The 22393-nt window shown below is 38.6% G+C and overlaps 1 protein-coding gene and 1 long non-coding RNA gene across 2 annotated transcripts; both read right to left on the bottom strand.

The window, feature by feature from the left end:
* Window positions 1-13123: 13123 nt before the first annotated feature.
* Window positions 13124-21962, bottom strand: LOC133777541 (dynamin-2A-like). The gene is made up of 22 exons (XM_062217202.1): window positions 21556-21962; window positions 20733-20783; window positions 20497-20617; window positions 20056-20148; window positions 19493-19554; window positions 19158-19275; window positions 18554-18896; window positions 18212-18359; window positions 17930-18031; window positions 17701-17820; window positions 17479-17562; window positions 17242-17369; window positions 16815-16899; window positions 16576-16714; window positions 16302-16378; window positions 15827-15883; window positions 15006-15153; window positions 14754-14905; window positions 14453-14566; window positions 14251-14318; window positions 13926-14104; window positions 13124-13793 (listed from the first exon to the last, which is right to left on the bottom strand). The coding sequence occupies exons 1-22, from the start codon at window positions 21706-21708 to the stop codon at window positions 13537-13539; spliced, it is 2799 nt and encodes a 932-aa protein (XP_062073186.1). The 5' UTR covers window positions 21709-21962; the 3' UTR covers window positions 13124-13536.
* On the bottom strand, window positions 21238-21549 carry LOC133777542 (uncharacterized). Its single transcript, XR_009868636.1, has 2 exons — window positions 21368-21549; window positions 21238-21287 (listed from the first exon to the last, which is right to left on the bottom strand). It is a non-coding gene; the product is annotated as an uncharacterized LOC133777542 (long non-coding RNA).
* Window positions 21963-22393: the final 431 nt, after the last annotated feature.

Raw genomic sequence — 22393 nt, 5'->3', positions numbered from 1 at the left:
GCATACCCCAAAAAAATGAATTTTTCTTCTCTAGGATCTAACTTGAAGCAAAATTTTGAAGGAATATGAACAAAAACCATGCAACCAAATATTTTTAAATCAGGTTTAGAGGTTAAGCGACTTGCTGGAAAATTCTTTTGAAAACAACTCAAGGGGGTTTGATAGTTCAAAACTCGGTTAGGCATTCTATTTATTAAATAACATGAAGTTAAAACAGCTTCACTCCACAAATACTTAGGTACGTTCATAGAAAACATTAGAGCTTGACTTACTTCAAGTAAATGAAAATTTTTACGTTCAGCAATATCGTTTTGTTGAGGGGTGACACAACATGTGGATTGGTGAATAATGCCTTTAGACCGTAAGAAAGGTCCTAAGTATTGATTAAAATACTCAATGCCATTATCAGTTCGAAGAATGCTTATTTTACTTTGAAATTGGTTTTCAATCATTTTATGAAATTATTTAAACAAATATTCAACTTCAGATTTAGCATTCATAAGATAAACCCAACATAATCGAGTATGATCATCAATGAAAGTGGCAAACCATTTTTTTCCAGAAAAATTTGTAACCTTTGAAGCTCCCCAAACATCACTGTGAATTAGATAAAAAGGACGAGACATGCGATATCCAATAGGTTTATAAGAATTACGATGACTTTTAGATTGTTATCCCTCAAAAATAGAAGGATGACATGGCGAATGAGAATGCGACACGTGACATCACAAATCAGGGTAAAACGACAAAGTATTGAGAAAAGACTGGCGAGCAAAAAAGATAGGTCCAGGACCTATAGGGAAGTCGACCAAGCCTAAACCCCCTAGGGGTGGTCGGCCTGACCCCTACCCCTAGGGGTGGTCGACCTAAGCAAGCCCAAGAGTCCTAGGGGTGGTCGGCCTGACCTCTACCCCAGGGGTGGTCGGCCCCAATGTGTCCAAGAGCCTAGGAGTGGTCGGCCTGACCCCTGCCCCAGGGGTGGTCGGCCCCAGTATGCCCAAGGACCCCTAGGGGTGGTCGGCCTGACCCCAACCCCTAGGGTGGTTGGCCTGACATGCTCAAGAACTACCTGGGTGGTCGGCCCACCCTATTCTTCATAGGGTGGTCTACCTTAACCCTAAGTACACTTCACTGAGAAATACTCACTCTCGTTCAAACTGAGATCAACAGGCCTATCACCCAGAAGGTCACAAGCCTAGCACCCGGAGGATCAACAGGTCCAGCACCCAGAAGGTCACGGGCCTAGCACCTAAGCTTGGGTCGTCGGACCTAGAACCTAAGTCTCATATACCAACAGAGACTTAACATCTTCCCAAAGGTTTCTATCGTGCATTATCCACCACTATCTAGAGAAACAACGAGAAGACCCACGATCTCATAATCATGGGGAGGTGGACATGTATCTCCACTACCTGATAATCATGTACCAAACCACAATCTCATTATTACTGGTCATGTAATAGTCCTTGGGTACTATAAATGAAGACCCAGGGCTTCATTTCAAGGGATCGCTTTTTCTGAACTTTTTGAGATCTGAAGAATATTTGGGGAGAAATTCTGGGCAAATTAGAAATGAGTCAATGCTTTTGTTCCTCAGTGTAATTGTCAAGTGATTCAATACTAAAATCTAGGTGGATTAGGTTATTACTTTTCATCAGATTAGGGCTGAACCACTATAAAATTTATGGTGTTTGTTTAAGATATTCGTACTCTGTCTTTTATTATATTTATTTCGTTCAAAAGGTGTCGTATACTGTATATACGAATGTTGGCCAATTTCATAGGTCAACATAGATAAATAGCAATGTTCACAATAAAGAGACTTTAAATCCACACCTTTAAACAAACTAGGAAATAGATTTTTCAAATAGAGAAAACTAGGGTGCCCTAACCGTTGATGCCAAAGCATTATTGTTTCATAAGTAGAACTAGTACTACAACTTAGACCTTGAACTTGTTCGCACTCATGAAAATCATCAAAATCATAGAGGCCATTGATCATTTTAGCATTGCCAATCGTCTTCCCCGAAATCAAGTTCTGAAACTCACAGTAAGAATCAGAGAAAACAACACGACAATTAGAGTCTTTTGATAGCTGGCTAACAGAAAGAAGGTTGCAAGACAATTTAGGGACATGAAGAACAGATTTTAATTCAATATTATTGGATATGTTTACAGATCCTTTCCAGCAACTAGTGAAAAACTACCATCTCCAACGCGAACTTTGTTATGTCCCGAACAAGGAAAATAGGAGTTAAAAATGTAGAATTATTTGTCATATGGTCGGAGGCACCAGAATCGATGATCCAAGGTGAAAACAATAGAGAGCTAGAAAGAGCATTCAAATTTCTACCTGTTTGTGCCAAAGCAACTTGAGGAGTACTATATTGTGGATCAGAATTTAGCAATTTCAGAAGTTGTTCAAGCTGTTCTTTGCTGAGAATTTGGTTCAGATTGGAGGCTTCGTGTGCAGCTGGAGTAGGACGGTGGTTCTTCTCTCCGCCACCTCTAGTGCTCTTCCAATCATCCGGTTTTCCATGTAACTTCCAGCATGTCTCACGAGTATGTCTTGGTTTGTTGCAATAATCACACCAAACACATGCTCGACCATTAAAAGATGGTTGTTTTTCAGAGAAACGAGAATTATTAGCATCAGAAATAAGGGCAGAATTTTCAAGTGGTTCACCTGATTTTTTTCCCAGCATGACATTCCGACGACTTTCTTCACACCTAACTTCAGAGAACACTTTGCCTATTTGGGGTAAGGGCTGTCTACTAATGATACATCCATGAACCTCATCGAATTCGACTCTAAGTCCATCAAGAAATTTGAAGATCCGATCATCCTCCATATTTTTTTATGGTGAGCGAGATCCTTTGTGCTCTCCCATTCATAGTCATCAAACAAATCGAGATGCTGCCATATTCTCATTAGAGAATTAAAGTATTTTGTCACATCATCTTCTCCTTGTTGAGTCTTTCCAAGTCTCAGTTGCAGTTCAAATATTTGGGACTGATTTCCCAAATTTGAATACATTTGGGTCACCTTATCCCATAATTCTTTTGCTGTGGAAAAACACATATAGTTAGCACTAATATCTTCATTCATAGAATTGACTAACCAGGCCATAATCATGGAGTTTTCAGCATCCCAAACATCATAGTTGGGGTCAGTTTTTTCAGGCACCTTAATGTCTTCAGTTAGATAACCAATCTTGCCTCTTCCACACACATACATCCTCACTGATTGTGACCACAGCAAGAAATTTTTCCCATTCAGTCGTATGGTAGTGATCTGGACAGAGTAGGGATTCAGAGTGGGCTATTTTAGTGGTTGCGGTTTAAGAAGAGGCCATTAGAACAGCAGGGATGGCAGCAGTGTTTTCAGAAATTTCAGACATGTTTTTATAGTGGCTAACTGAGACCTAAACAGAGGCTAAAATGGCTTGGAAAGAACCTGTCTCTGATACCATAAAAACTCAGAGGAAAAAATCTGAATATTATTTTGATAGAATTAGAGCCTTTAAATAGGAAAATACAGGGTATATGACATCTGTCAATATTCTACAAAATATTCTAGACTATTGTAATCCCTAAGAATGAGGAACAAAATTATCTAAACTAGGAAACAAATATCTTTGCTGATAATTACAAATAATTTATATAATTCCAAATCTATGTTGATTTGGTTCTGATTTTCAACAGATACTCTCCGAGGACCTGGTTCACAACGAGTTGGGAATCGCTAAAAATCTTGAGGCCTTTGGCCTTGAGCTCTTGTGCCATGCAAAGCCCAGCGATTAAGGCTTCGTACTCCGCTTCATTGTTAGAGGTGCTAAACCCAAAGAGGAGCGCACTGTGCACTCTATGCCCCTCAGGAGAAACCAAAATAAGTCTAGCCCCGACACCATTTTTCGTTCGAAGACCCATCAACGAACAGCTTCCAGGCAGGTTCGACCATTGGGGTACCCTCAGTCTTCTCTTGATTCCCTGTGCACTCGGTGATGAAATCAGTGAATGCCTGACCTTTTGTGGTAGTCCTCGGATGGTAGGTGATGTCGAACTGACTTAACTCCACCGATCACTTCAAGAGTCTTCCCGGTGACTCTGGTTTTTGAAGGACTTTCTTGAGGGGATGGTTTGTAAGAACTTTAATGGGATGCGCCTGGAAGTATGGTCTTAGCTTTTGAGAGGCAACCATTAAGAAAAATGTTAACTTCTCCATCAGCGAGTATCTAGACTCTGCCCCGAGGAGTCTTTTACTAACATAATAGACGGGTTATTGAACGTAGCTTTCTTCCCGCACTAGTGCAACACTGATGGCATCCTCTGAGACAACCATATAAAGCAGGAAAGGCTCTCCTTCTACTTGCTTGGACAAAATCAGAGGATTATCCATGTGCGCCTTGAGTTGTTGGAATGCCTGTTTGCACTCTTTTGACCACTCAAATTTCTGACTTCCTCAGAGGACATTAAAGAAAGGGATGCATTTGTCCGTTTCCTTGTAGAAAAAATGGATCAAAGTTGCGATCCTCCCTGTCAGGCTCTTAAATGTCTTTATGCTTTTGTGGAGATGGCATATCGATTAGGGCCTTAATCTTCTCGGGGTTCGCTTTAATTCCTCGAGCACTGACAATGAAGCCTAGGAACTTACCAGAGGCAACCCCAAATATGCACTTTTGGGGGTTTAATTTCATTTCAAACCAGCGGAGCACTATGAAAACCTCATTCAAGTCGCCCACATGGTCAGGGGCGGTCCTAGACTTGACCAACATGTCATCCACATAAACCTCCATGTTTTTCCCCAATTGGTTCTTGAACACCTTGTTAACCAGCCTCTGGTAGGTGGCACCGACATTTTTCAGTGTGAAAGGCATCATAAGGTAATAGTAGACACCCTTATTGGTCTGAAAGCTAGTATGCTCCTGGTCTGCGACGTACATGGATATCTAGTTATATCCCGAGTATGCGTCCATGAACGACAACAACTCGTCGCCAGAGGTGGTGTCGACCATCTGGTCTATCTTGGGGAGCGAAAAGCAGTCATTCGGACAAGCCTTGTTAAGGTCTGAGAAATCAATACATGTCCTCCAAGTGTCATTTGGCTTAGGCACAATAACAGGATTGGACAGCCACCTGGGGTATTGGCATTCTCGGATAAATCCATTATAGAGGAGCTTGTCCACTTTGGCCTTGAGAGCCTCTTTCCGAGTTTGATCAAACGTCCATTGCTTCTGCTGGATGGGAGCAAAGTTAGGATCGATATTCAAGGCGTGGCATGTGATGTTTGGATCAATACCAGCCATGTTAGAATGCGACCATGCAAACACGTCTTGGTTTTCTCGGAGGAAGCTCACCAACGCCTTTCGGACTTCCATTTTCAAGCTTCCCCCAACTTTTATTTTTCTGCCGGGGTGGAGGTATTAAGAACTACCTCCTCCTCCTCTATCGGTTCAATGGATCTCTCCTCTTGAACCCTCGGGTCCAACTCGTCTAACCCAGTCTCCTAGATAGCTTATACCTCCGATGCCTCGGGCTTCTCGGGGCCTTCTTCCTCCACCATCATCACGGGAGTTTTGAGGGAGACATTGTAACAATGTCTTGCCTCTTTCTGGTCTCCGCGGACCGTGCTGATTCCTGCATCCGTGGAGAACTTCATGCACAGATGGCGGATGGAAGTGACGGCTCCAACCTCCACCGGTGCAGGTCGTCCCAAGATGGCGTTGTAGCCGTATTTGAAGGCCTGGCAAGGCACCTCTCCAAGCGTTACAGGGAAATTTATCTGTCCCATTGGGATGAAAGCCTCTTCTGAGAATTTGTAGAGAGTCGAGGTGCACAGGGACAAATCTGTCGTGGTCAGCCCTATCTTCTCGAAGGTTGACTTAAACAGGATGTTCACCGAGCTCCCGTTGTCTACCAGAATCTACGCCACCATTTTGTTTGAGATTTGGCTCTCAATCACCAACGGGTCGTGGTGTGGGAAATGCACTCTCCAAGCATCATCTTCGGATAATGTTATGACTTGGTCAGTCATTCAGGGCATTTGGGCAGGCAACTGAGCCAAAGTCATCACCTCATCATCGTGATTCAAAGCTCGCGCATACCTATTCTGCAATCTTCGGGAGTTACCACACAAGTGGGGTCCTCCCGAGATGGTTCCCACTCATTCATTCACCAGAGGAGGTCCTTGGGCCACTAGATGTTGTGGGACCACAGGAGCAACTGCTGGAACCTATGGAGCAATAGGTGATACGAGCGGTCCTGCCGCGGGGGGTTGTGCCGCGGGGGGTTGTGCCTGCCGCGGGGGGTTGTGCCTGACGCGCTCCACCTTTGGCATATTGGTGGAGGTGTCCCAGCCTGATGAGATTATCGATCTCATCCTTGAGTTGGCAGCATCATTGGTGTGGTGCCCTATGTCGTTGTGAAAACGACAGAATTTTCCAAGGTCCCGCCTTTCCCTATCTCTCCGGATGGGTTGCGGCTTCTTGTAGTGAACGTGTTGCGTCATGGCCATGAAGATGTTTTCTCGGGAGTCTACTAAGTCAGTGTACTTGGAATATTGCGAGACATACTTCTCGCCAGAGGTGGCTCCCTACTCAGCCTGTACAGTTCCACTTCCCTTAGGTCTCTGGCCCTTGCCCTTTCCCTTTCCCTTTCCCCTGCATCTACTACTACTGGGAACTCAACTAGATTTAGTAGGCTGGGATGGAGCAGCAACTCCAGCACTAAATGCAGGTTGAAAAGCACTGTATCCAGTGGGTGTTGCTCAGTACCCTATTGGAGCCATACTGAATCCAGGAGTGGGCACGGTGCTATAACCATAGGGTGAAGCACTTTGGCTGGGTTGGACTCCTCCAAAGCCTAGTTGGATGGGAGTGAAAGTGGAATATTGGATTCACGAAGCCACAGGGCCAAGTGTGGCCAAAGTAGGGTAAGCAGCGGGCACCCCGAACGCCCAAATCTGGGCATCCTCCTAGCTGATATATTCTTGTGCTCGACGAATGAAGTCGTCGAGTCATCGGCATCCCCTCTGCTGGAGGTCATCCCAAAGCAGGGACCCCACATGGATGCCAACTTGTAATGCCATCAGTTGCTGGCTATCATAACCTCTGTTGGTCCTCACTGCTTCCTCCTTGAAGCATTTTATGTATTCCTTGAGAGTCTCGAAGGGCCCTTGTTTTATGTTGGCCAATGCATTGACCTAGAAGCTTACCTTTTGAACTCCTATGAATTATCTTCGGAAGGTAGACGATAACGGATGCCATGATTGAATGGATCCTGGTTGGAGCTTTTTGAACCTCTCATCTGCTGGTCCCGTCAAGGTGATCGGGAACACATGACACTTAGTGTCATCGGAGACGCAATGCACCGACATTAACCTATTGAATTTAGACAGGTGCTTTGTGGGTTCTAAGCCACCATCATAAGGTCGTATGGTCAGAATCTTGAAGCCCTGTGGTAGAGGGGCCCCAACAATGTGAGGAGCACATGGCTCCACTTCTTCGTCTTCCGAGTCAGATTCGCGGCCTTGTCACCTGGCTATTTTGAACATGATCTGCTTCAGACTTTATAACTCCGCGCGGAGCGGGTCACAATCTCGGTTGATGCTCTGAGTCAGGTTATCTCTTCTCCGGGTGTTGAAAATATCCCGGAGGTATAATAGACCTCTCCGGGCAGGCTCGTCTCCTCCTACCTTATTTCATCTTCGGGCATTGAGGTTGTCTCGTAGGTCATCCTGACCTCAAAACACATTGTTATCCTCAGGACAAGCCACTTCGGTTTCTCCATCGGACTCGATATTTTTGTTTATCGAGATACTAATTCCACGTTCTCAGTTCTACGGGGCATTCCTTGGGTGGATCCCTGGACCGTTATTCCTACGAGGCTGGTTAGGTCCCAAGGGGACACCAGCTCCATGCATCGCGCAGTTCATATGGGCGTGTTGGGGCGGAACGCTCTGAGCTCCACGGGCGCTGACAGCCTGGCAGTGTCCTCGGGCCCCTGGGCCATTACCTTTACCAACCTGGTGAGGAACCTGGTGGCCCTTGGGATCTTAACGAGCTCTCTTCTGCTTTGGAGAAGGATTATCGTCAGCCTTTTCTTTACCACGATCCTATGGTGGCATCGAGGTTCCAACTCCTGCTGGGTGCCCAACGGGCACCCCAGCTGGCGGATCTCGCGCCTCTGTAGCCGGGTGCTCGGGAGGCATTAACAGGTGGCACTCCAACTGGGTGCACAGGTGGCACTATAGTTGGGTGCCCAGGTGGTACATTTCCATTGGGCTCCACCCGCAGCCCCTGGGCTGCAAGAGTGGCCTTCATGGAAAGCACCATCTCCTGTAGGGCATCAATGTTACCCTCTTGCGCATCGATCTTTTGTTGTTGGGTGGCCACCTGCTCACGGAGCATCACTACCTCTAGTGTCTCCTCCACATCCATGGGCTGAGGGTATTCTTCCTCATAGTACCCCTGGTCGACGCCGTCATCTTCACCTGCATACTCTGCGTCTTCGTCGTAGTCCTCTACCATCTCAGGCTCGTCCTGAGGTGGCTGTCAACTGGGTTCCCCTCCTTTGACTCCGGTAGGAGGGAGTACATCATCTGTAACGTTTCTTCGAGTAGCTACCATGGTTGTGATTTTTCCAAATGCTTTCTAAAACTCTCAATGAAAGCACCAAAATGTTGACTGTCTTTTTTGCTATCAACCTTAAAACGAAAGATTAAAGAAACAAGTAACACGAACACAAAGGATTTTTACGTGGTTCAGGTTATAAAAGAACTCTAGTCCACGAGTCTCTGGTATTAAGAGGATTGGAAGCTTGTTATGGCAAGTTCCAATGGTGTATTCTCAGGCAGCGTTTATATTGCTCTGAGTAAAAGGTGTTTTCTCTCTAAAAAATCGAACCATTTACAATGAGACTCTCATCTCTATTTATAGAGGCTTGGGTCATTAATACTAATCATTCGTAATTAATATACATTCTTCCCATTATTTGGGAATTAATACCAATTCAATGCATTGGGTTGTATTGAATAGAGACCACGGCCCAAGTGAGATATGTGGGGACCACTGTGGAAAGGTACCAACTTTATGGGGAACATGCTCCAGGTACTGTCAAGGCATGCTGTACGTATCTCCGTGTCAAACGGCGTAGTGGGAGTGCAAATTGTCGAGTCATACAATTGAAATCTCTCTGGACAAATCGCCTAAAAGGTTTCCAGGTACTCCTCTGATGTTGCAAACCCGCATTGGTTGACACTTGGCTTATCTTTCAAATCTCGAGGACAAGGTCCTCGGCCCGGAAGATAACTTATGGTAAGAAAACCGTGGACTGCCAAGCAACTCTCGGGGCATAGACTTGGAGAGACGTCCGTAGCTCTCAGGGCACAGCCCCGGAGAGATGTCTATGTCCTTTATGCAAGGGGAGTAATCTCTATCTGAGGGATCAACCCCCTGAGGACTGATCCTCGGGGTATGGCCTCATCTGAAGAAGTACACATCCTTGCCACATGTCCTACTCGGACTGCCACGTGTCCTTGGGTGAAAACACGGACAACAGTGTTACTTCTAAATATTGAGAATGTTTTGTTTATTTGATATTGAGAGTAAATATTTTTTTCTCGAAAGTTATAGCAAAATTATGGTGACTATATGTTGGAGAGAGTTCTTAGTTCTTACTCAAAATATTTAGATTGTTCTTGCACATTTATTGTTCATGTAATTAATAAGAAGTTAAAATGATTGTTTATTCTTTCAAGGGTCTATACCAAGAGTAAACGCATTTAAACCAATATTAACTTTCTTATCTAAAGTATTTTTGTTTTTTAATGCAATGTTGCTACATATATGTAGATAATTAAAAAAATCATGACCATAAAAGTGTTGGGAATAGTGTCCTTAAAGCGATTATAGTTAACAAATGCTTGAAATGAAATAAATAATTGAATTGAATTGAATTATTATATATATAGACTATGTCTGATATTATATAGTAATATTAAGTGAATATCAGAAAATTCCAAAGTTTATCTATGTGGTCTTAATCTCATATTGGTATGGGAGGATCAAGATTAAAATAATAAACTTAAATAGTTCGCAGTAAAATAAAGTTATGGAATCTTTAGATTAATTACTGCTAGTACGATCCACTAGTATCATGAATACATGGGACGTAGATCCGGGTTACTAGTGTAGTAGGACACTTTAGTGGAGGTACTTTGCATGCTGAGAGTATGTAGAACTGGACTAGATGTGCTTTGTTAATACTTGTTTAAACATTGTTTCATAGTATTAATCAAACACATCAAACTATGATAATTTACACGATGATCTTAATCCTGAGGTTACTATGAACTCCTATATATGTCATCTGAGTCTTTGATTCATGTGTTAAGGTTTGTCAGAATGATCAGACTAAGAACAATTGTTTTGGGGACTCAATGATGTATATGGCTGGAAACGTAGTTTAACATATATGGAATCTATACATTCTTATAGATTGAATAAGGGTTCCCTATTGGGTTGACTTTTTGAACTAAAAAGGTTATGAGTGCTCACATCGCAAACTTGTTGTGACACAACCTTCACTAGTAAAGTCAATGGTACTCTAGGAACAAGATATAGCTAAAATGGTAAAACTGTAATTTTATTCCCTTTTAATTATGAACCATTAATAGAGGATTAACGATGTATGTAATGATTATATCAATAGACATTTTATTCTTAATAAAGTACTCAGTAAATATATGTTTATAATTATCAATAATTCACTCTCATATTTTTAGTGGAGTAATCATGAGATTAATAAATATGATTATTTAATCAAAGAGCTTTGATTAATAATGTAATATTTATTGGAGCTTGATATTATAGGTCCATAGGTCCCCATGGTGGCTCTATCAACACTATATCAAGGTAAGAGTTGATGCAAGGGTATAACTGTAATTTGGGAATTTTAGAAGAATTTTATTCTTTGGGTCAAGTATGCAATTATATGATAATTGAGCTTGAATAATTAATTTAGAATTAATTATTAATTTCGAAAATATATTTATTAATTTAAATATATAAATTTTCGAATTTCATATATATAAATTAATTAATTAATTTTTTAAATTAATTATTTTATTTGAGTGGGAGAAAATAAAATTGGTAAGTCAAAAATAGTTTTTAATTTATTGAATTTTAAAAGATGATGATAATGATGATCATCAATTTGAATTTAGAATTTAAATTTTGAATATGGTTGTCATCTTTTCCTTAAAAAGATTAACACCTTATTTTGTGGGAGATTGATTTTAATTAAATAATTAAATTAAAAAAATATATAAAATCCCTGAAAAGGGAATAGCAGTACACGCCTGACACAGTCCTATGATTGTGCCATGCGTGTACCACTTGTATTGGATTGTGTCATGCGTGTACCACTTGTACTGATATTGTATCAGTATAGTTTTTATTTTATTTATTTGATTATTTAATAATTTGAAAATAGTTTTTTCAAATCGTAAGTTAGATATTTACCTAAAATCAAATCTTATCATCATTATTATAATATTATTATTATTATTATTATTATTATGAATAATAAAGTATATGAATCTCTATATATATATAGAAGAAGAAGAGAAAAAGAAGACAAATACACAAGAAAAATACATTAGACTCAACACAATTCATAATTTAGAATAGTTCTCAGAAGTTTTTATTAGACAAAAACTCTTTCTTCTTCTTTATTTTAGTCATTCTCATATCATAATTCAAGTTCTCATGCATTGAGAAATACTTGTGATTCCTAAAATACAAACACATGTTCTCTATGTGCCCACACACATCTTGAGATGTGGATAACACTCCAGAAGATCGTGGTTTGAGTGCTCAAAGCTTTGTATAAGAAGATCGATAAAAATACAAAAAGACTCAAGGACACTTGATAGTCTTCAAGAGGTAAAAGTATATGTTCTTGATTTTTGTGTTTATATACTCTATATAAATATATTATATATTTATATACATATTTGTTGCATGATTAATAGTATTGTATGATAATGTTTCTGGATTGTTTTCTTGGTCATATAAATTGTTTAAATGATTAATGAAAAAAATTATTGTTGTTGTTCTGATGTTCATAAACAACAATGTGTCCACCACACATGAGTTACACATGATGGTTATGTTATTGTTCCTATTACTTAGCGTATCTTGTAACCAATTCAACAATATTTTTAGTTGAGTATTTTGATGTTTTACCGTCAACATCAGACCAAAATTATTTCGATCATGAAATTTTATTTGTGGCTAATCTAATATATCGTAGGAACCAACTGTTATTATGGAAAGAGTAATGATATGTGCACCCAAAATATACACCCAAACATTACACATAATGATGTGGCAATTTGGCCTAGCCAATCACATTTATTAAAACTAGAACACACTGTTTTAAAAAATAGTGACACGTCACTATGTGTAATGTTTGACTAAAGATGATTCATGCACTCATGGTGTTGCATCTGATCTTGTGGTCAAAGTTTCACTTTCAACTAACCTATCTTGTCTGACTTTTGATTCTGCTACAATCCCATTTGAAATTTTTTGGAAATAAAATGTTCTCTTGTGAAATTGATGGCAAAATAAAATGTTCTTTGTTAAAATAGGCTGCACTATTACGTGCATGGTTTGTCAAGATTTATGAAATTACAAAAAAGACGTTACTCTAAACAATAAAACATCGAGAATTCACTGCAATTACAAAATTAACCCATCTTTCACACCATTTTTTACAAATAAAAAATACATCCAACGTGTAATAGTGATTAATAAAATTCTTATTTTATTTTATTGGGGCCTATAGCCTAAATAATATAATTCAAAAGCTGCTACAAAATTGCTGCTACAAAATTCAGTAACAATATTTATATAGTGAGCATAAGCATTCCGTGGCCATATAAAATATATATATATATATAAATGTGTACAATAAGTGGGCAAATCAATCCATGAACGACCACCATAAACGATGTGTACATAACCCATATAATATCTAAACAAAACCAAAATCAGTATACTCACAATCATACGATGCCTATAGAAGCCAAATGCACTATGGTTGGAGTAATTGGAAAGAAGAGAAATATATCACATTGTGAATATATATAATATATCCAACCTCTCAAACAGGATAACCAACTGTTACAGAGCCATCAAACCCTGAACGAACGTCCATAAAATAACATCCATACATGAGAATACATCTATAGAATCCAAAAATGAGCGGAGGAAATAGAGGAAAAAAATTCTAGATAAACATGGAAAATTGAATAGAGGAATTTTATGACTTTCAAGTATGCCTTGAATCCATCCTCGTTAAACAGACACCATAGGGAACCCGATATCGAGGAATTTCATCTTTTTATGTACACACCCTTTTCTTCTCATCTAAAAGATTCTAATAGAAAAATCACGAGTTGGTGCTGAGGAATCTCACCCACCATGAATGAAGTGAAAACATGAATGTCAATGAATACCAGCCACCCATCTAAAAATATTTGTGTCCTGAAGAACCAGATTGTGGTGGGGGAGGTGGCAATCGATTAGGAGTACGACGGCTGGCAGAGTTTGATCCAGAATTAACATCACCATTTTGTGCTGGATCACTGTAATGTCGACTGTGACCGTTGGATGAAGATCTAGAGTAATCAACATAGGAGTTGGAGTCAACCGGGCCATTGGCAGCAGCGTCAAATGCGGATCTCCAGTCATCACCAGATGGGCCACTAGTTCTTGGGCTACTCTCTGTATAGGACACATCGTCAAAAGGCAGGTTTAGAAGGAAAGCACCTCATCTCCAGTATGAATTTGGGAGGGCAACATTAAGTATCTAACTTATAAGATACGTAAAAATAAAAAGTACTTCTAGCTACATACCAGCTCCAACACTACCACCGTTGGACCAGCTGGAAGCAGCAGATGCCCGGTTATCATGAATGCTAAGTTGACGAGTTAGCTTGGAAAGAAGAGAAGATTGTTTCTGGTAGCGTTCTCTTCGACGTTTTACATTTTGGTCCTCTTGAAGTAGTTCTTCAATTTTTGCTGTGCTTTGAGCACTACCAAACCAAAAAATAATAATATAGAGTGAATGTTACATCATGTAATCAATGCAGGATCAGGATCTTTATAAGCAAATGGAGGTAAAAATACAACAAAAGTTCAGAACATTAAAACTCAATTGCTAAAGAAAATTAATTCCAACCTGACAGAACTATATAACTGATTCAGCATATCTTCTTTCGCCTTCTCAACTTGACAAAGAACAACTGCCTGCTCAACCAATCAAAGAAAAATTCATGTCAGCCGTTCTTTTTTTTAGGGAGGAATAATTCAGACTTTTGAAAAGTTCATGTTAGTAAGAACCAAGAATTGATAAAAGCTCAATTTCAACATCAGAATCTAACCTTAGGTACATTAGCAGCCAAACTGTTCAAAACTGCTTCAACATAACCACGTACTTCTTGTGACATCCACCGAAGTTCTTCTTCTGGATCAGCAGGTCTTCGTGTCATTGTATCCTTCAAAAAAGAGAATAAGACTAAGTTACCTTGTATTCACTAAATTGAAAATTGTGTAGAAACTAAAGAATGATTATCAGCCTCCTAAATATTACAACAAAAAAGTTCGAATAAAATACAAATATTTTGACATAATTTTCGACAACTGTGCCACAATTGAACAGTATCAAAAGTCGCTCTAACACACCAAGGAACCATCAGAAAGACTTTGCCGCATGGAATGACCTCCTTCATTGGACAAGCCCCTCCCTCTAGATGGTTGGATAACGTTTCTGATTTTATTTATCCATTCAACCTTGTCAGTCATACTTTCGGCCTTCAAGATGACAGCACTGTGTGCTGCAAGATAAAAGTAAACCAATAACTGGAAAGCAAACATAAACTATGTCTACAAACCAACTTCTAGGATTACTGCCCTTGTTCAGAGAGAATATGATACCTTTCAGTACAGTTTTATATGGAACCTTGCTAGTAATTTTAAAGACAAGACTGCCTTTTCCAGAATCTGGTCCATTAGCCTTCTTATCCTTTGAACTCTTTGAAGGAGGTTGTTCTTCCTCTTCTGAAGCTTCATCGACATTACACTCCTGAGAACAAAAATAGGTATTAGGCCCCAAATACATTTCACCTATTCCAAGCACACTGAGACACATTTATCAGATGATTAGCACTCTCTTCGTATTTTGGGGTAAATAATTGTATGGTCAGATGGATGGAAGTTTCCATGCTAGAAGGGTCCATTGACTTAGTCTGGATAGAGAGGAGGCAATTGGTTGTATGGTGGTCATTATAGTGTGATTGTCATTGAGCTATTTATGCCTCTCGAATACCTAGATACCCTTTTCTCCATTGTAATTCCCTAGTAATTATTGAGGAAATACACATCATTCTCTACTTGTTATCTGCTACTGTTTATCTAAGTGTACTTGAGAAATACCAATTAGCCTCAAACCGTGAATATGGAAGTTAATGACATACATCACCCAAATTAAATGATCAAATCAGACTTCCATCCACCATAACTGGGCAGGCACGTTTTATGTATGCAACACTGAACTCATGTAAGTTGTTAAGAATAAGTTAATATGATGATAAATAGTTCAGATTATACAAGGCTAAATAATTATATTCAGGCATCACCAGTTAAATAATGTGAAATTTTGTGGGTCAAAAGTAACTTTCATTTTCAGAGATTTATTAGTTAGCCCTACAGTTCAAGCACTGTTGATATCTGAAGTACTGAGCCAATAACTAGCATACCTCCAAAGTGATTACACCACGGAAATGTCTTTCTTCTTGCTTTTTAGTGTAACCAAGCTGCAAAAGAAAACAGAAGTCAAAGTGAATCCACAAACAACACGACATTTCAAAATCTCTGATCACTCAGCTGAAAGTAGAGCATACATGAAATAGGTACAATAATATGATTCCTTTCCAAGACCTCGGGACACTCAAACATGCATTAAATAGTGTGGAACTACGCACTATACTTAAAACTAAGCGGACAATAGAACTACGCACTACACTTGGGATATATAAGACAAAACACCCAATCACCCAAATGAAAATATCTCAATATAACATTCAAATTCATAGTATTTTAAGTGGCACATAGCTCAAGATGCGCATCAATGTAAATCGCAACCCCGAGTATTGGAGACGTCATGACTAGTTCCCAATAAGAACCCAGATATATATATTATACAATCTATTTTTCAATTTAAAATTAACAGACCTTCCCAGTCTTTTCATTCAAAACAAACCATCGCTTGCTCCAGCCATTAGTTTTTGCACTTTTCTTTAGGAGAAAACCTGCAGAAACGAAATAAATAATTTATACATCAAATAATTTAGCAGCCCTCACCATATCTTAGTAAGTTGATGGAAAAAAAAATTGAAAAAAGACAGGTCACACGTCCATGCCAATTCTAAACCAGAATTACAACATAAATTTGTATATCATGTCATAAGCAACTATTACAGTTTTTTTTTTTCTCTAGCTCACAAACCTGCTGTAATTTCTCCTTCAGGCCCAGCAGTCTTCAAACCAGAAGCCTCTGGTGCTTCTTTCTCAGACTTGTCAGATTTGTCCTTCAATGTTTTCAAGCTCCCACCAGCTTGCTGACCACCTGTTTGTGGACTAGTTGCCTAGAACACACCAAACCAAGGCACCATGTGTTCATTCAACATCCACATCCACATCCACATCCACAATACTCTTTACACCAGTTAAAGATAGACAACCTACCCTGTTTAGTAATGCTTGTTCTGCGTCTTGGCCCTTTTTCGAGGATCGAGTTTTTAGCTCCTCTTCTCGGCGTTGCCTCTCCATTCTAAAGTCAATAAAGAAATGAATAATCAGATAGAATGCACATAAACGTCCAGAAGAGACTGATCACAGACAAAAGATGAAGTGTATTTATTAGGTCCACAAGTAGATTTTCCATAAAAAGTCTGACACAACAAATCTTACATGGCTTAAAATTTAAACAAGAATGTGAAATTATTAAAAGCTACATAACAAAGTCAAGAACACGAGTAGGCATACAAGACAAACAAACAGCTCATTTCATGCTATATATATTGAGTTCATGATAAAAGAACTGCACCACTATAGGCCACTATATCACAGAAAGTTGATCATGCTACTGGCCAAATAATAATGTCTAGAATACCTCCTTTGCACTAAACGAATGAAATGTTGGGGAGGCACAAAAGCTCTCTCCATATCAACTAGTGCAACCACCATTTTCTTTGCTTCACTCTTGAACACATCTAAAGCAGAACTTGCAATGGCCACAACCTAGTCAGTCATAAAGAGATGTTTTCAAAAATCAGTGCGACAACAATGCAATTAAAATTGTGAAAGAAAATTATTATTGAGCTGAAACTAGACAAAATAAGGCAAATACCTCTCTCTTGAAAGGAGGATATCTACCAAGACCAGGTGTAGCATTTGCGGCTGCAGAAACAATATCTACCAGGACACGGTGTACCTTTTCAATTATCAGCAGGATCCAACTTCATGAGTCGTAAGGAATTAAATAAAATTGACAAAAGAAAAAGGAAACAAAATTTAAATTTAAAAAAAAAATAAAGAAAAAGCTAAAAAGATACTGAATTGCTACAGTTACCTCATCAACACAAAGACGTGATGGTTCTTTCGCAAGCTCTAAGACACCTTTTATTAAAGATCTTAAACCCTTTTCAGGTGATATGAGATATGGCTGATAACCATCAGCTTCCAAAACAATCTGATTAAAAAAATTAATATAACAACAGCAACACCAAATAAAAGATCGAATTACAAGAAATGAATAAACAACAAAAGTGTGATTTAGCAGTCTGGCAAGCAATACATACTCTCTTCACATTGTTGATATCAAAATGTCGGTCTAATGGAAGCTGTTTAATTCTATTAGGAAAATTTCCTTCAAAACTGGCAACAATTTTCCAGCCAGAACCCTGCAACAAAAATTTGTAATATATATACATTAAAAAACAAAACCGGCAGCAATATTAGTTCTTCAATTTTCAGTTTGCATGTCATCAAAAAAACAAACAAACAATAATGTTGAAAGAAACAGAACACAGACCACTAATTAGAATATATAGGGAAAAAAAATAACTTTTAACAATACTCACCTCACCACTTGTAATATGTTGAAGAAACTTATCCTCAAATTCACGGCAAAGCTCCAAAGCTATTGCTCTGGTGCCCTCTGCACTTTGCACCAATTGCTCACCAAGCCTAACTAACTCATCTTGAACTATTTGAGATTTGCCTTGTAACCTGAAAAATGGAAGGAAAAAAAAACAAAAAAAAGGACAACAATGTGAGCCTATCTACCACAGTACAAATAAAGACAAAAAAGATTTAATGAACACCAAATTCAAATATCACTGAACTCAAACTAAAAATAGTAACACTATTATAATGTGTATAAAAAAAATAATATAATTAGAAAGAAGGTCCCAAAAAATTACCCGGTTAGGAGGTTCGGAACCCGAACTTTCATACGATTACGAATTTGCTGGGCTAGAGCATCAACCAATGCTATTCGGCCCAGTTTACTAGGAGGTGCTCCAGTCAGGATAGACTTAAGACTTTCACTCTCAGCCCTCCATGCTGTTTCTAAAGAATTCTCAGAGCCAACTGAACCAGATTGTGAAGAAGCTATTGAAACCGACTGGCCAATTAATGCGACCCATGGCATATCAGATGCCTTTGATGGGCCCTGATTTAGCAGAAGAGCCTGAACTGCAGCAAGAGCTTTCTGGTCTGAAGCAGCTTGATCTATTTTACTAATCACACCAACAATTCTTGTACCTGTAATCACCATTAGCAATCCCTATTAGCCCCTAAATCTGTTAAAACACAAAATAAAGATGGAAAAAAAATATTCAAGTGTCGAAGGAAAGAGATGACTCTGAGATGAAAATGTGTGAATACTTCATATGCAAAAAAGAGGAAATGATAATGCATTTTAATGACATTTCAGAACCCTCATGGAAGGCCAAAAAAGAACAAGGAAAGTTACACTATTTATGTAAAGGAAAAGAGAGAAAGAGAGTATAATAGCAATTTTACCATCTCCATCATACTCCTTAGCAAGTCTGAGCGCCCGAGACGAAGCAACTTCCGGAGCTTGAGCAGCAGGAATTATAACTAGCAATATCGCATCATTGTGCTCACCATATTCACTAACCTATGTAAGGACCATTTAGAACTTTACTGAATATTTTTTTTATTTAACAAAATCCATGACAAGCTGTATAAATAAAGCTAATATTAAAGGTATATTTTCTAAATACTAAAAAAAATAAAATTGCTACCATAAAACACATTAAATATAACCCAGAAACAAAGTTATTAAATAACCCTCAACTACATTCCTTCTCTGATACTGCTAGAAAGACCCTTACCAAAGATTCATCCATGATCCGCTGGTCCAACCCGGGTAAATCAATCAATTTAAGGGGAGGTGCTGAAAATTTCACAAAATGAAAACAGTTAGGATCTGAAACTTAATATCAAGCATAGAGCTAAAACCAAAAATTCAAAACATGGTCTATAAATCACCCAGTACATACCGAGCACAAGACAAGTAAATGTACATTATAAAGTATAATCAACAATATAAAACTAAAAAAATCAACATCATTATATATATATATATTACTGCTGAACTTCATCCCCTTTATAACCATAATCAAGTTTTCCTAATTTTTGTTGGTCAATAGTCGCTGACATTGACATGTATTCCAAGCATATTTCTCTTCAAAAACATCAAACTAATCCAACTATTAGTAATTCCCACGATAATATCTTAACATATTCACTTACAAGTATCCCAAGTCCATAACAAACAAGTATTAAAATTAAGTTAAAAGAATTTCTCCTATAAGAAACATTATCAACAAAAATAACTGACAACTAGAAATCAAATATTGGACATGTCACAATAAAATATCAGTCAAGAACCAACCTGTACTTGTCCGTAGCTTTAGATATATTTCATCACGGCTCTTGCCTGAAGAACCCTTACTCAACCTATCTTGAAGAGAATGACGTAAAGCACCTGCTTATCATTATAATAACACAGCACATCACAAAAGAGGAAAAGACCAGGAACAAGACAATAAGAATGCACTTCACTTTACAGATGAACCTATTTAAACACAAAACAACCTAAAAGTATTCATGACATCAAGGATGATATCCATCATATACTGGCTGTATCACAAGTGGTATGTATAGGCGTTAACAGATTTATCACCTAGTAACTATATCGAGGCCAGGACATTCTTAAAAATAGAGAAACTCCAGTTACAGCTAGAGTTGTCAAAACTGGTCTGAAATGTTGAAAATAGATCTCATGAACGTATAAGTCTGCTGGGAAAAAAGAAAAAAAAAAGCAATTACTGACTCGCAGAAACTTGCTGAGATTTGTTGTCAATCTGCAATATAATTGATTTGCTGCTCAAAGCACCATCCCTCTGTAAATCAATGCTTATTGGAGCTCGAGTAGCACCATTTTCACCAGTTGGCTGAACAGCACAAGGAGCGAAATTCATATCAAGCTAGAAGTTTTATGAGGTTCTACGGAAAAAGTACAAGCCCAAAAATATATATTCCAAGAAAATATTTATGAATCAAACTTACCAAAACAGGATGTCCAATCAAACTGTTCAAAACTGCGGATTTACCGGCACCCTAAAAACATTGAGCACCAAAAATCACAGAAGGAACAATTTAATCAACCACATAGAGAAAAAAAAAAAAAAAGATCTACTTTCAACCTTCCAGTTTAAACTATCTTCAAATAGCTCTTACTGTTGCTTAGTCCTTAACTCAAATCACTTTATGGAAATCTCAACCTTTTCAGGGGAACACTAAAACGCTGAGGGATATAAAAAAAATGGTCGCCCCATGTATAATGGTTCAACCTAATTCGTAACAAAAACCACAGCTACAGTTTACATTTTAACCACGTAGCAGCATCTGCTTATCTTACGATACCGCAGTACTTGGTCATAGTACAATAAAATGAAAAAGATGAAATCGGAGAAACAGGCTCAGACACACCCACTTACACATATAAGCATCCTAGATCGACACAAATACTAGCGATGAAAATATAAAATCATCATCTTTAAGAACTATCCTCGCATTAGTCGAGATAACCACTAAATGTCCTCTGTGCTCCAGTCATTTTTCCTAACCAAGAAGGCTGCAATTAAAAAATCCACCTCAAAGTTCAAATCATCTATCAGTCTTAAAAATGATGAAATCAGTACATCACTCGAGATCCAGAAAAGACCCAGATTCAAAGATCTCCATCACTCCTATAAGAATCAACTTAAAGCTTCCGTAGTGACAAAACCTAGTTACCCAACTCACAATCCAAAAGAATAAAACGAATCAAATCCATATCGAACACAAATTAAATGAACAAAATAAAATCAAAAGGGACGGATTCACTTACAACATTGCCAAGAGCGACAACATTGAGGAAAGTGGAATCTCGTCGCGAGGAACCGCTGGAGGTGGAATTCTCATCCACGTCTTCGTCGGCGAGCAGAGCCGCGGCTTGGCGCATCGAATCGGAGAGCTGCGCCAATTCCTCGATCGCCTCCATGGGTGAAAGTATTCGAGATCAAAGATCTAAAAAAATCGAATCGGATTGTTAGAAAGATGGATCGGATCGAAACCCTATAGATTTGAGGGAAAATGAATGAGATCTGTGTGGGTAGCAAGATTTGAGAGAGATTGAAAAGAGAAGAAAGGTTTTGTAATAATGTGAAGAGGAGAAATGTTGGAGAAGAACCCCTCTTTCTTACTTTCTATCTCCTAAAAAACTCAATCTCCCACTTTCTCTCTCTATCGCGTTTTGAATGTTTTCGCCAAACACTCTCTTTTACTTTGATTTTTTTTATTTAAATTATTAATTATTATTGTTTACTGTTAACTGTTTGTCTTTTCAAATTTTTAAACTTGTCTTCTTCTGGAGTATAAGACTCATTTCCACTATATGCTGTTTGTTTATTTTTATTTTTTAAGAAAATTTGTACTTAACTACGTTGTTAATCTTTCTAAAAAAAACAACTAAATGCTTAGTTCTTTTCTTTTTTATTGTAAAGCTCACTCTCGGACTAAAATTCATTTATAACAAATTACACCCTAGTAGTAATTTATTATACACATTCTTAGATCTTTTAATTTAGTTGAAGTTTCTTCTACCAATTATAAGAAATCTCAAGCAAAATTAATGCACAAAATTCCACCCAGCCTCCGCGCCATTTCTCCTTCCACCCAGCCTCCGC

The sequence above is a fragment of the Humulus lupulus genome, chromosome 5 (genome assembly GCF_963169125.1).
Source record: "Humulus lupulus chromosome 5, drHumLupu1.1, whole genome shotgun sequence".
NCBI classification, from domain to species: domain Eukaryota; kingdom Viridiplantae; phylum Streptophyta; class Magnoliopsida; order Rosales; family Cannabaceae; genus Humulus; species Humulus lupulus.
The sequence above is the reverse complement of the archived record's forward strand: the minus strand, read 5'-3'. Positions and strand labels throughout refer to the sequence as shown.